General features: G+C 52.6%; 1 protein-coding gene across 1 annotated transcript in view; it reads left to right on the plus strand.

The window, feature by feature from the left end:
- Tmem114 (transmembrane protein 114) overlaps positions 1-11784 on the plus strand; it is a 23515-nt gene that overhangs the window by 9289 nt on the left and 2442 nt on the right. Inside the window, 1 exon segment of the mRNA XM_033758545.1 lies at positions 10525-10662. Coding sequence (XP_033614436.1) covers positions 10525-10662 — 138 coding nt within the window.

Here is an 11784-nt window from a genome sequence, read left to right on the forward strand (position 1 = left end):
GTGTGGTGGCACATGACTGTAATGTAGCCAGTGTGTGTGTGTGTGTGTGTGTGTGTGTGTGTGTGTCCATGATTGGCTGGGGACTGTGGTGGAATATCCCGGGGGGAATGTGTCAGGGGGCAAAGTTGTTCACTGATAGAGGATATATGTTGCGGCTTGTGTCTAGATGTTCTCTCCGCCAAGCCTCACGCAGTCTTTCTTGAAGGTAGTTGAATCTGGAGAGTACGATGCTGGGATGGAGGGCGCGTGGTTACTAAACCACTACGTGTGAGTCATTGGTTTGGCATAGCCCTAATCCCAGTAGTCTGAGTAAGACAAAAGGAGGAGGAAGACCCTGTTAAGATCTCTTACTGCTTTTGCTACCTTGTGGGTGCCACGCACTGTTTCTCCTCTGCGATGCCCCTCGGCCATGTGCCACTCTGCCTGGGAGCCAGCTGATTGGGGGCTGAAAACAAGGATCTGTGAGCCAGATAAACTGCCTCCCCTTTAACTCTCGTGTCGGGCATTTTGTTTCGGCAACGAGAGAAAAGTAACTAGCTAATGTAGAAAAGAGAAACGCTCACAGGGCCCCGCAGTCCCCTCAGAGTGCACATCCCCAGTCACGTCAGAGCTCCCATGGGGTCCTGTCTCATGTTTCTGCCACTTTCCAAAAGTGGCAAGCTGGGGACCAGGCCTCTGTTGAGTGCCTTTGGGTGACTCTTGTGATCCAAACTGTTAGCACCAATACCACACCTTTCCTATGGACGTAAAACAAAAGCTTAGGAAGCATTATTTGCCAGTGAGGTGCCACGAACACCGCAACACGGCCCTGTTTTCAGATATTGCCAGGATGTGGTCAGATATGTGGCGTACAACCGGAGAGATGCGTGAATATATAGAAAATACACCCACGGAGGTCTCCTTCAGGAAGGAGAGGAAGGAGCAGGGGCTGGCGGTGGCCAGATGGGTTGTGCTTTCACCTTTTCTAAGGAGTGCTTCTCAGCCCCCAGCATGCAGCTCTTTCAATGGTGTGACTGCCTCGGGACAGTGACAGGCGTGGTCTTCCTTGGTGGGGACATCCTTGCTGTTTTTCTTTGTGGATTTGCCTTTCCCCTTATGAGCAGCAAAGCATGTTTTTGTTTTGTTTTTTGTTTTTGGTACCGGGAATCGAACTCGGGATGTTGCCCTTGTGAAGCAGGCGTTGGAACCACTGAGCTAAGTCCCCGGCCCAGCAGAGCGTTTTGGAATCAAAGCGCTTGCCCTCACTAGGGCATGCGCGCTTACTCCTGAGGAAGAGACCGCCCGTTAGCGTTCCTGTGCCATTGTTTCTCTGTGCAGTAATCACGGCTCTCATCTCTGGAGCCTCGGCTCACACTGTGTGCTGGTCCAGGACATGGCCGTGTGCTGAACTGTGTCCCCTCCAGGAGGATATGGCCATGTCCTCAGCCCGAGTCCGCCAGTGACCTTGTTGGGAAAGCGTCTTTGCGATGTACCTAACTCAGGGCTCTCGAGTCGAGATAGTCTTGGGTTAACTGGATGGGGCCTCAGAAGGAGAGGAACAGCAAAGAGGGGCGAAGGGGAGGTAGAGGGAGGCTGGGGATGCTGCTGCAGGCTGAGGGTCCCCTGAGGCTGTCGCAGCATCCAGAAGTGGAGGGACAAGGAAGGGTTCTTCCCCATGAGCCTTTGAGAGGACCGTGGACCTGCTGGCCTCATGGTTGTAGACTTCAACCTTCCACACCTCTGAGAGAATAAATTCGGGTTGCGTTTGAGCCATCCAGGTTGTGGTAATTTTTTACAGCAGCCACAAGAAACTAATTCCGTCTCCTCGTCCAGAGACGAAGCCATACTCGCAGTCACCGGCTTTCCTGCATTCCAGGAGGGTCCCCTTTGTCCGTCACAGCCTGCAATATCACCTGTGCCCCCCGCTTCCTGGCTGGTCTGTCTCCTGTACCGGGCTGTGAGCTGCAGTGGGGTGACGGCCTTGTGCACTCTAGGACGAGCTTGGTCCTAGCAGGAGCCCACGGGCGTATGTTCCTGAATGAATGCGTCAGACGCTTCTGGAAGGCTGGCACGTCTGGACAGTGACTCTGCAGGGAGTTCCTCGTGTCCCCCTTTCTACACATGAGGCATGGGGCTCCGGGAGGGGAGGGGACTTGCCCGAGGTCACATGGGGAGTGAGTGTGCATGGCTGGTCTTGGATCTGGGACTCTTTGCTTGCACGACTGCCCACAGGAAATAGCAGACTGAGACTGGAATCCAGGACAGAGACCTTGCTTTGGAATCCAGTGCTGAATTTGTCCTGATGTCTTCTTCTGAGCCCATTGAAGGCGGGCATCGCTGGAGACCCCACTCTGTTGTCCTGTGGGGAGGAAGGATGCCATGAGATTCTTTAAGCCAAGGGAAAGGGTAGGGCTCACGTTGAGGATCCAGCCTGAGCCTGGGGCATTGGGAAGTCCTCATGCCAAGATGAGTGTGGTCCATCCCACTACCCAGAGGAGAAAACCGGGACTCAGACAGGCAGCTGGCCTGGAGTCACACTGCTGAGAGCCTCTGAACACCCATCTTTTTAAAATGGAGAGGCTGTGGGTCTTTCTGCTGAGCTCAGCCCTCCTGACTTCGCATGCTGCTGAACCTGAACACATTTAATCCTTAATTGAGCTTCTGGTCTGCATTATAAGTTCCGAGGAGGCAGGATTCACATTCAGGTCAACAGCGTCCTTCTATAATACCAGTCTCAGACGCTGCCACATTCAGTGCTTAGTCGATGTTGTTTCCTCCCTCTCGAGTCCTGTCCCCCTCCCTCTCTGCGTCCCTCCCTCCCTCTCTCCCTCTGTCTCTCCCTGCCTCCCTGCCCTCATTTACTAATTTGGCCATCCTTTGTGCGCAGGGTGTGCAGTCAATTCTAGGCTCAGAGTGAAAATTCTTGGGTTTTCCAGGGTGAACACAGACCCACCCCTGAAGAAGACCTGGGTTTTGCTGACCTTTGCTCCCCTGCTCCCCCGGCATCACCCCCTTGGGCGCTGCCGTGTCCTCCAGCCTCAGACCACTGGGGCAGCCCTTTGCCAGGCAGGTGGGGCTCACTGTCCCCTGCAGCGCAGAAGGGCAGACACCGAGGGGACTGTGGGCATCTTGGCAGCATGCAGAAGGGACTGTTGGAACTCGGGCTGATTTGGTGATTCTGGGCTCTGCACAGCAGGGATTTATCAGGACTGAGCACCGACGGGAAGTGGGAATGAGTCCCTCTGTGATTCGGTATCTCTGTGCATCTTCTCTGGAGAGGCAGACGCAGCAAGGCCGAAGCTGTGTTCGATGCAGGAGCGGCGGTCGTGTTGGCGGGGAGAGGGTGTGTCCGATGTTTCGTGGGTGACCGTCCCTGAGCGGCCCTGCAAGCAGTGTGTCTCCCTGGGTTTCATCCCCCGGAACCTCGATTGTATCCACGGGAATGCCAGGCTGGCTGTGGGTGCCGGGCTGCTCTCCAGATGCTGGGTGCTCTTTCTTCCTTTTTCGCCTTCCCAGAGGCTCATTGGAGGCTCGCTGCTGAGTGGGACCAGGTCTCAGATACACATTTGGTGGTGGGAGAATCCCCAGGTCACCAAAAAGCTTCACACTTCAGGGCACATCGTTACTCCCCTTGATAGCTCGGTACCAAGCTGAGGAGCTGCAGCAGGACGGCTTCAGCGCTCACACAGGCTGGGAAGTGACAGCACCGTCCCCGGAGGCTGGCGTCTCAGTGTATTTCCTCCTCAGCACACGGTCCTAGGGAGTGGCCATGCTTAGCGGTTCCCCTTAACAGATGGGGAAACCGAGGCAGCACAGGTACATACTAACTTGCCTCGGGCTGCTCAGCTGACAGGTCCTGGAGCTGAACTGAGAGGTGCAGGCAGCAGAGGTGGGGCAAACAGCTGCAGAAACAACCCATGTAGACGTGGGTGACAGCTGTCCGCTTTGCCCTGACTGGCCCTGGACTTAGCCTCATGGCCACGGCAGGGGACCTAACGAATGTTGGGGACTGCCTGACTCTCAGCAGGGCTGTGGCTTGGACGTTACGTCCCGTGGGTGCTCTGCCCATTCACCCACAAAGGAGGAGCTGTCTGCCGTGTGCCTAGCCGTTCCATACTTGGGCTCGCAGCAAACAAGCGCCCCACGCATGCTGAACCCGGTGAGTCCTTAGGGGTCTGTGGGCAGGGTCTCATTCTTATGCTGCTGACGAGGCTCAGAGCCATCCACTTTGTCCAGAGTCACCTGGCTCGGACGTCAGTGTCTTGGACTCAGTGTATCAAGTGGCCTTTTTGACTGCTGGCCCTCGTTGCAACCCCATCCTGTCATGCCCGCCGTCTCCGAATATCCCAGCCTTCCAAATTGAATACTGTACCACGTCCGCACCCCGGAAGGAAGATGGGGTTGGAGACGTATACATTTCCGGTTAGAACAGAATGGGGATCCCTGCTCATGTTCGAACGTCACAGTCCTGAAAAAGAAGAACAGTAACAGTAAGGCAGACGCACACACGGACACGCTTGTGCGTGCACAGCCAAACAGAATTTCAGCGGAGACTTTACGACCCTCACAGAGCCTGTTCTCACCTGGACATTTGTCAGGTGGGCTCACTCTGTGGTTGGGGACTGACTCGGGCCACCAGGGCCAGCTGCCTCCGGGAAACCTCACTCATTTCTGCAGGACAGAGCTGGTGTCTGAGCCATTGTGTGGGGCTCATGCCACTCAGGAGGCGGAGCAGAGAGGCCCAGGTTCCTGCGCTAACTCTTGTCCACCTCCCTGAGGTTTCTCTTTAAACAGAAAGGGGGAGGGGGAGGGGGAGGAGGAGGAGGAGGCGGGGTCAGACCTCAGGCCCACCGGCCACCCTGATCACGTTTCTTTGTTTCTTGTTTGGTTTGGTTCTCTAGCAGCCCAGCAGGGATCTCAGGCCCATTTCCCTGGCCTGCTGAGTTTGGGGACATTTGGAGTGAGGGAGACAAGCTGCTGGGACACAGTGGAGGTCACAGGCTGGATGATGGTGCCTTCACCGTTTTTGTTCCTGAGGCACGAATTCGTCCGCCCCTACTGCCCACCACGCGGTGCCACGGCCTGGGCGGGTTTAGTGAGAAGAGGTTCGCTTGGCTCACAAAGGTCGAGGGGGCTGCAGCAATGCCTTCTTGCTGGCAGAGTCCTGAGGTGGTGCAGGGAGCCCCGTGGTGAGGGCCGGAGTGTGTGCGTGTGCGTGCGTGTGTGCGCACGCGTGTCTGTGTCTTCTCGGCCTGCCCGCCCTCTTCCCCTCCCGCTCCTCCTTCCTCTAGTTCTCTGTCGCTTTTCTTGTACTAGAGATCGAGCCCAGGGCCTTTGCCCAGTGCTGCATTCTCTACCCTTTTTTTTTACGTTTTAAAAATCCGTTGTTTGTTGGTACATTTTAGGTGCACATCATGATCGCATTCATCACTGGGAACTCGTACCTGTACACGATACATATCTTGGTTCTTGTTTTTTCCCATGCCCCTTCCCTCCCTTCCACCCCTCCACCCCTTCCTATTTATAAAAGCTTTGTTTCTGTTTTTTCCTTCTTTTCTCATATTTTTTCTTTCCCTTCTTTCCTTTCCCCCACCCACCTCCTTACTTCCCCTTTTGACCTTTTCTTCCTATTTCACAATATTTATTATACACTTGATCCTCATTTACCCTTTCAGTTTCTCACACCAGAGAAACTATTTGGTATTTAGGCATGTGTGTCCTACTCATTTCACTTGAGTATGGCCTCAATGTGCATCCATTGAGCTATCAATGTCTCTAGTTTGTGATTCTTTATGGCTGAGTAGTACTCCAATATATATGTATTAAAGGACACACTGCATCTTTATCCAGTCACCAGTTGACGAGCATTTGGGCTGTTTCCAAGTTTTAGCTATTACAAACTGCTGCTATAAACATGGGTGCACATATATTATTGTGGTACATTGCTTTTAATTTTGGGGGGAAGATACCCAGCAGGGGAATAGCTGAGTCACATGGGACCTCTAGTCCTAGTTTGTTGAGGTCATCTCCACACTGATTTCCTCAGTGGTTGCACCTGCCTATACTCCCACCAACAGTGGAGAAAGCTCCTTTCCCCCATAGTCCTGCCAGCATTTGATTTCTCTCTCCTTTCTTTTTTTTGGTACTGACAATCAAACTCAGGATCTTGCACTTGCAAGGCAGATGCATTGCCACAGAGCTAAACCCCCAACCCAGCATTTGATTTCTCGATAGCAGCCATTCTTTCTGGAGTGAGGTGGAATCTCAGCATTGTTTTCATTTGCATTTCTTGAATGACCAGTGATTTTGAACTTTTTTTTTTTTTTTTTGAGACAGGGTCTCACTATGTAATTGAGGCTGACCTGGAACTCACTATGTAGCCCAGGCTGGTCTTGAACTCACAGCGATCCTCCTGCCTCAGCCTCCCGAGTGCTGGGATTACAGGTGTGAGCCACCACGCCCGGCCTGAACATTTTTTTTTCATATGTTTATTTGCTGTTTCTACTTCTTTGTCTGAGAAATATCTGTTCATTTCAGATGCCCATTTTTCGATTGGGTTTTTAAATGTGGGAGGTCTTTTTTTTTTTTTTAAGTTCTTTATTTATTTCGCATAGTAGACCTTTGTCTGTGGAACAGCTGGTAAAAATTTTTTCCCACATTGTGGGCATTTCTTCACTCTTTTGGTGGCCTCCCTTGCTGTGTAGAATCTTTTTAATAAGATGAGATCCCACTTGTTGATTCTTTATGCTACTTCCTGTGTGACTGAGGTTTTGTTCATAAAGTTTTTCCCTACTAGTGTCTTCAGATTCTACCTAACCTCTCTTCCAGACAATTTAGTGTTTCTGTTTTAATATTTAGATCTTTGATCCACTTCAATTTTAATTTAGTGCATGGTGAGAGATATGGGTCTACTTTTAATCTCTGGCAAACTGAAACTCAGTTTTTCCATTACAATTTATTAAAGAGGTTATCTTTCCTCCAGTGAGATGTTTGGCTCCTTTGTCAAAGATAAGGTGGCTTAGTGTGTCTGTAGTAGTTTCTGTATCTTCTAATCTGATCCATTGATCCTCCGGTCTGTTTCTTTGCCAGTACACCACACTGTTTTCATCATAGTAGCTTTGTAGTATAGTTTATTTATTTATTTTTTATCTTGAGACAGGTCTTGCTAAGTTGCCCAGTCTGGGTCCAAAGTTGCGATCCTCCTGCCTCATCTTCCCAGAGCGCTGGGATTACAGGTGTGCAGCACACCTGCCTTGTCCCTCTTCTTACAAAGCGACCAGGATTCAATCATGGGGGCCCCACCCTGATGACCTCATCTAGTCCCAGTCACCCTCAAAGGTACCACCTCTAGGTACCACAGATAACATTTCCATCCTGTTAACACCTCTGATGGGGGATTACACTGAAATTCGGGGGCCACTCAAAACCACATCAAACCAGAGGCAAGGGACACCGTTCCGTTCTGCATGCCCTTGCCGTGTGGCCGCAGGAGCCCTGTGACATCGCACATGCCCTGCTTTCCTTTTTTCTCACTTCCCCGAAAATGCCGTATTGCTTTGCCTTATGGACCTGGCTCAAAGTTTATTCATCCGTTCTTCAGAGGGTCACACACAACATCTGAACCCTCACCGGCCTCTGCCAGAAACTCAGGGAACAATGGTATATGAGCTTGTGATCTGACTGTGGGACGACAAAGGGTGAGAAATGGAAGGAGGGGGTGGCCTCGGGCAGCTGAGGGTACGAGTGGAGGTGGTGGGTGGGAAAATACGGAGGAAATACTTAGCAGATGACTGGCACTTAGTTTGCCTGCGGGGTGAGAAGATTCATCTTCATACCTCTCCTGCTGCCAAAAGGGTTTAGAAAGGCTCTGCACCCAGCTCATGGTAATCATCCAATACGGTTTAGGAAAATAAATGGTGAAAAAGAGCTTTGCAACTGTTTCCCTTTCCTCTTTGGCTGCCAGGAACCTCAGAGCCAGGCTGGTGGTAGATCTGAGACTGTCATCTTCCTGTGTTCCTCTTCCTCCTTTGTCAGCCCTCTCCCCTATTGTCAGGACTTTCCTGCAATTCATTCTTTTCTGTGTTCCCATTCCAGAAGGTGTATTTATCTGACTACCGGGCCTCTGGAACTGCCACAGATCCTCTTAGAGAGGCGGCCCAGTAAACAGTAATTTCCATTTGGGGCTCAGTTCACTGGTCCGCTCCATTCAGCCACCGGGTGCTGGGCACCTTCCTCCCTTTGCTTTGTTTTACCCCACAGACCCCTTGGTTGTCACACCCCAAGGATGACTGTGTCCTTCTCCAGTCTCTCGGGGCCAAAGTCCTTGGTCTATGCAGGCTGCGCCTCCAATCCCCACTACCACGGAGTCAGGTGGGAGATCTCAGGTTCAGCCCAGGCAATTTTGCAAACCCTGTGTCTAAAGAAAACAAAACCAGCAAGCTTGCTCGAGGAGTCTCCTTGTGGAGATGCGCATCCTGGTAAAGAGAAGCCAATCCCAAGTGCCTGGCAGCCTGCACCTTTGACCAACCGACCCTCCCCTCTGCACGTTCACGAATTTCCTGGTGTATTATGAAGGGTGTGAGCCATGGGCTGCCTAGCGGAGGGATGTGTGGGGGCCCTGTCCTGGCACGACTGTCAGATCTCACGCTTGGGGCTTCCTGGAGGTTGCACTGTTTACGCGGTTGGTAAACAGATCCTAGATCTGAGTGAGCCAGCTCCTCTCTGCTCCCCAGAGGTCAAGGTGAAAGTTCCACGGCTCCAATGGGTCCGTCAGTCCCTACCGGGAAGCTGCCCCGGGGTGCGCCGCAAAAGCCCCTAGGCAGAGCCCTGAGGTGGGAGAGCGTGTTTCCATGGTGATGACCCCGGAGACTCCTTCACAGGCGGTTTCTCCAGCTGCAGCACCAAGCACAGCAGCGGGGAGCTGATTGATTTGGGGGTTGTGTAGCCAAGGGCACCCTCTAGGATTTCACCTTCTCCAGGAGTCCTGCTCAATCTTCTGGTGCTCTGATCTTCTGGCTCTGGAGCTTGGGGCGTCTTAAGTTTTTGTGCCTCCGTTTCCACATCTACAGCATGGAGGCCCGAGTAGCTCTCCCCTCAGAAGATTGTTCTGTGGGTAAAATGAATTACTGCCTGGGAAATGCTTAAGACAGGGGCTGGTACCCAGGAAACCTCTGTCACTATTTTTATTCTCAAGACTCTTGTTTTTATCATTGTGTTTATACATGAGTTATGGATATTTCACAACTAACAGTGAGATTGTGCCCTGAGAAAGCCACTGTAGGTTGAAAATACCATACATCAAAAATGCACTCAACACAGCTAAACTGCTGAACACCTTCACCCCGCTACACTGCACACAGCGGGGCGAGGTTGCTTTTTGCACGGTGGCAGGGCAGGGGAAGTTACGCCTCCCGAGGCCCAGAGAGGGTCGGCCCAAACAGCGTCAGGCCAGGGCAAGATCCAAGTTCAAAACTGAAAGCGTAGTTTCTATGCAACGAGTATTGACTATTCTTGTAGTGTTATAAAGTGGAAAAATCACTGGCTCCCCATCTTCAGCTGAGTCCTTTTCCCCGTCCTATTCATGCCACCGTTAAGATCAGAGGCCTTGGCCTTAGGGAGCTCAGCCCTGGTCTCTGCCTTACTCCATCCGTTCTCTGTCCTGGAAGCTCTCATCGTGTTGGGTCTGTGAAAGCATCCAGGACTCCTGACCTCCTCGCTTACTTCCTGCCCCAGACCCCAGGGTGTGACCGCATCTCCTCCCATGGCCCCGTCCTGGTCCAGCAACTCTCACTGCTGCTGGGTTGTCACAAGAGTCCCCCAGCCACCCCTCGCTTCCAGCCTGTCCCTTGCTGAGTCACCACCAAGGTACGGCTTAGTACCGCTGTTTTCTCAAGAGGTTCTGGAGGCCAGAAGCCCAGCACCCAGGAGACCTTGGGGTTGGCCCTGGAGGAGAGCTGCTCACTGAGTGCCTGTCTCCTGGGGGCTGCTGCGATCCTTGGGGCCCTTGGCTTGCAGACGCCCCTCTCAAGTTCTGCCCCTCTGTTCCTGGTGTCACACTGCCTCCTCTGTATCTCCTCTTCTCTTCTGAGGACGCCACTCAAGGGATGTAGGGACCCTCTAGTCCATGATGCTCTCAAGTTTCTTCCCAACTGGGCCACTTCACAGGTGCCAGGTGGATGTGACTCCCCAGCCCGCTACACCTCTCTGCTGCCTGCTCCCCAGATAGCAATGAGAGCAATCCTTTAAAGACAGGCGGCACATACCCGCAGCCCTGGCTGTTTGGGATGCTAAGGCAGGAGGATCACAAGTTGGAGCCCAGTTGGGCAACTCAGTGACTTACTGAGACCCTGTCTCACAGCAAGTTAGCTGCCTGATTCCTCTGGTGGCTGCTTTCTCAGTCAGAGAAAAGGCTGGAGCCTTCCCACTTTAGAAGTAGCAGCGGTGACAGGAGGAAACAACTCCCTCGGTCGTTCAGGGGCTGGTCCGTGAAGAGTGCTCAGTAGATGTTTGTTAATTGAATGCTGCTTTCTCTGTATCTCTTCCAAGCCATGCATGGGACGTTTGTTATCCTGCTTCCTCTCAGCCTGATCCTGATGGTTTTTGGGGGCATGACGGGGTTCCTGAGCTTTCTCCTCCGTGCCTACCTCCTCCTCCTGCTCACCGGGATGCTCTTCCTCTTCGGAGGTAGGTGTCTACCCTTCCAGGGGTGAGGGGCAGCTGCTGGGGGGCTTGGAGGTGGGTGCTGCCTCTAAAGTCTCAGCAGGGGAGGGAGATGTTTCCTCTCCGTAGCATCAGTGGAGAGAGGTGAGCAGTTTCCAGGGAGGAAGTGGAGAGGGGTCAGCTGCCAGGGCCTCCCTGTGTTTCCCAGCAGAGCCGGGCTCTTTCCTCAGCCTGAAGTCAGGGCAGCCAGCAGCTCAGGGCCGTGTGCTCCCCGCTGTCCAGAAGTCTCATGGGCTGATGGACGCAACCGCTCAGACGGATGTGGTGTCTGAATGAGCCCCGCTGAGACAGAGCAAAACCATGGTTCCTAGAGGCTGAGCAGGGGACCGCATGGGAGATTCTTGCCAAAGAAACAAAATCGCAGTGAGAAGGAGGAATACATTTCCGGGCTCTGTTGTACATCACAGCTACTGTAGCTAACACCAATGGCCTGTAGACTTGAAAACTGCCGGGGGTGGGTAGGTGGGGGGGATTTGAGGTGTTCTTTCCACAACAACAAACTAACAACAACCAAAACAAGGCCAAGTGTTCCAGGCTATGCACTAAATAGCTGGATGGAGCCAGCTCACCAGGGGCACTTGTACCCCCCATCCTGGCTGCACTACAGATATGTACAATGCGTACTCATCAACGGTACAATGCAGGCAGAGAAACAAAGCAAAACAGAACAAAACAAAAGCCAGGCATGACCGGTGTTGGCTGGGTTGTTTGGTTTTAGAAAAATGGTGGCTGTGTTCCCAGTGCGTTTGAGACTGTTCCTCATTGTTAAAACAAAGAAAGAAACAAAAGGACAGCAGGGCATGGTGGTGCAAGCCTGTAATCTCAAGTACTTGGGAAACTGAGGCAGGAGGATTGAAAGCTTGGAACCAACCTGGGGAGCAAAATAAAAAATAGGGTGGGGATGTAGCTCAGTGCAAGGTCCCGGGTTCAATTCTCAGCTCTAGAAAGAAAGTGGGGAGAGGAGTGAGCGGGCCATGGGGGCACACCTATAATCCCAGCATCCTGGGAGGCCGAGGCAGGAAGATTAGAAGATTAAACCCAGCCTGGGTAACTCAGGAAGTTGGCCAGACCCTGTCTCAAAAAAAA

Source organism: Fukomys damarensis, unplaced genomic scaffold, assembly GCF_012274545.1.
Source record: "Fukomys damarensis isolate Sample0158 unplaced genomic scaffold, DMR_v1.0_HiC HiC_scaffold_34, whole genome shotgun sequence".
In the NCBI taxonomy this organism is placed as follows: Eukaryota; Metazoa; Chordata; class Mammalia; order Rodentia; family Bathyergidae; genus Fukomys; species Fukomys damarensis.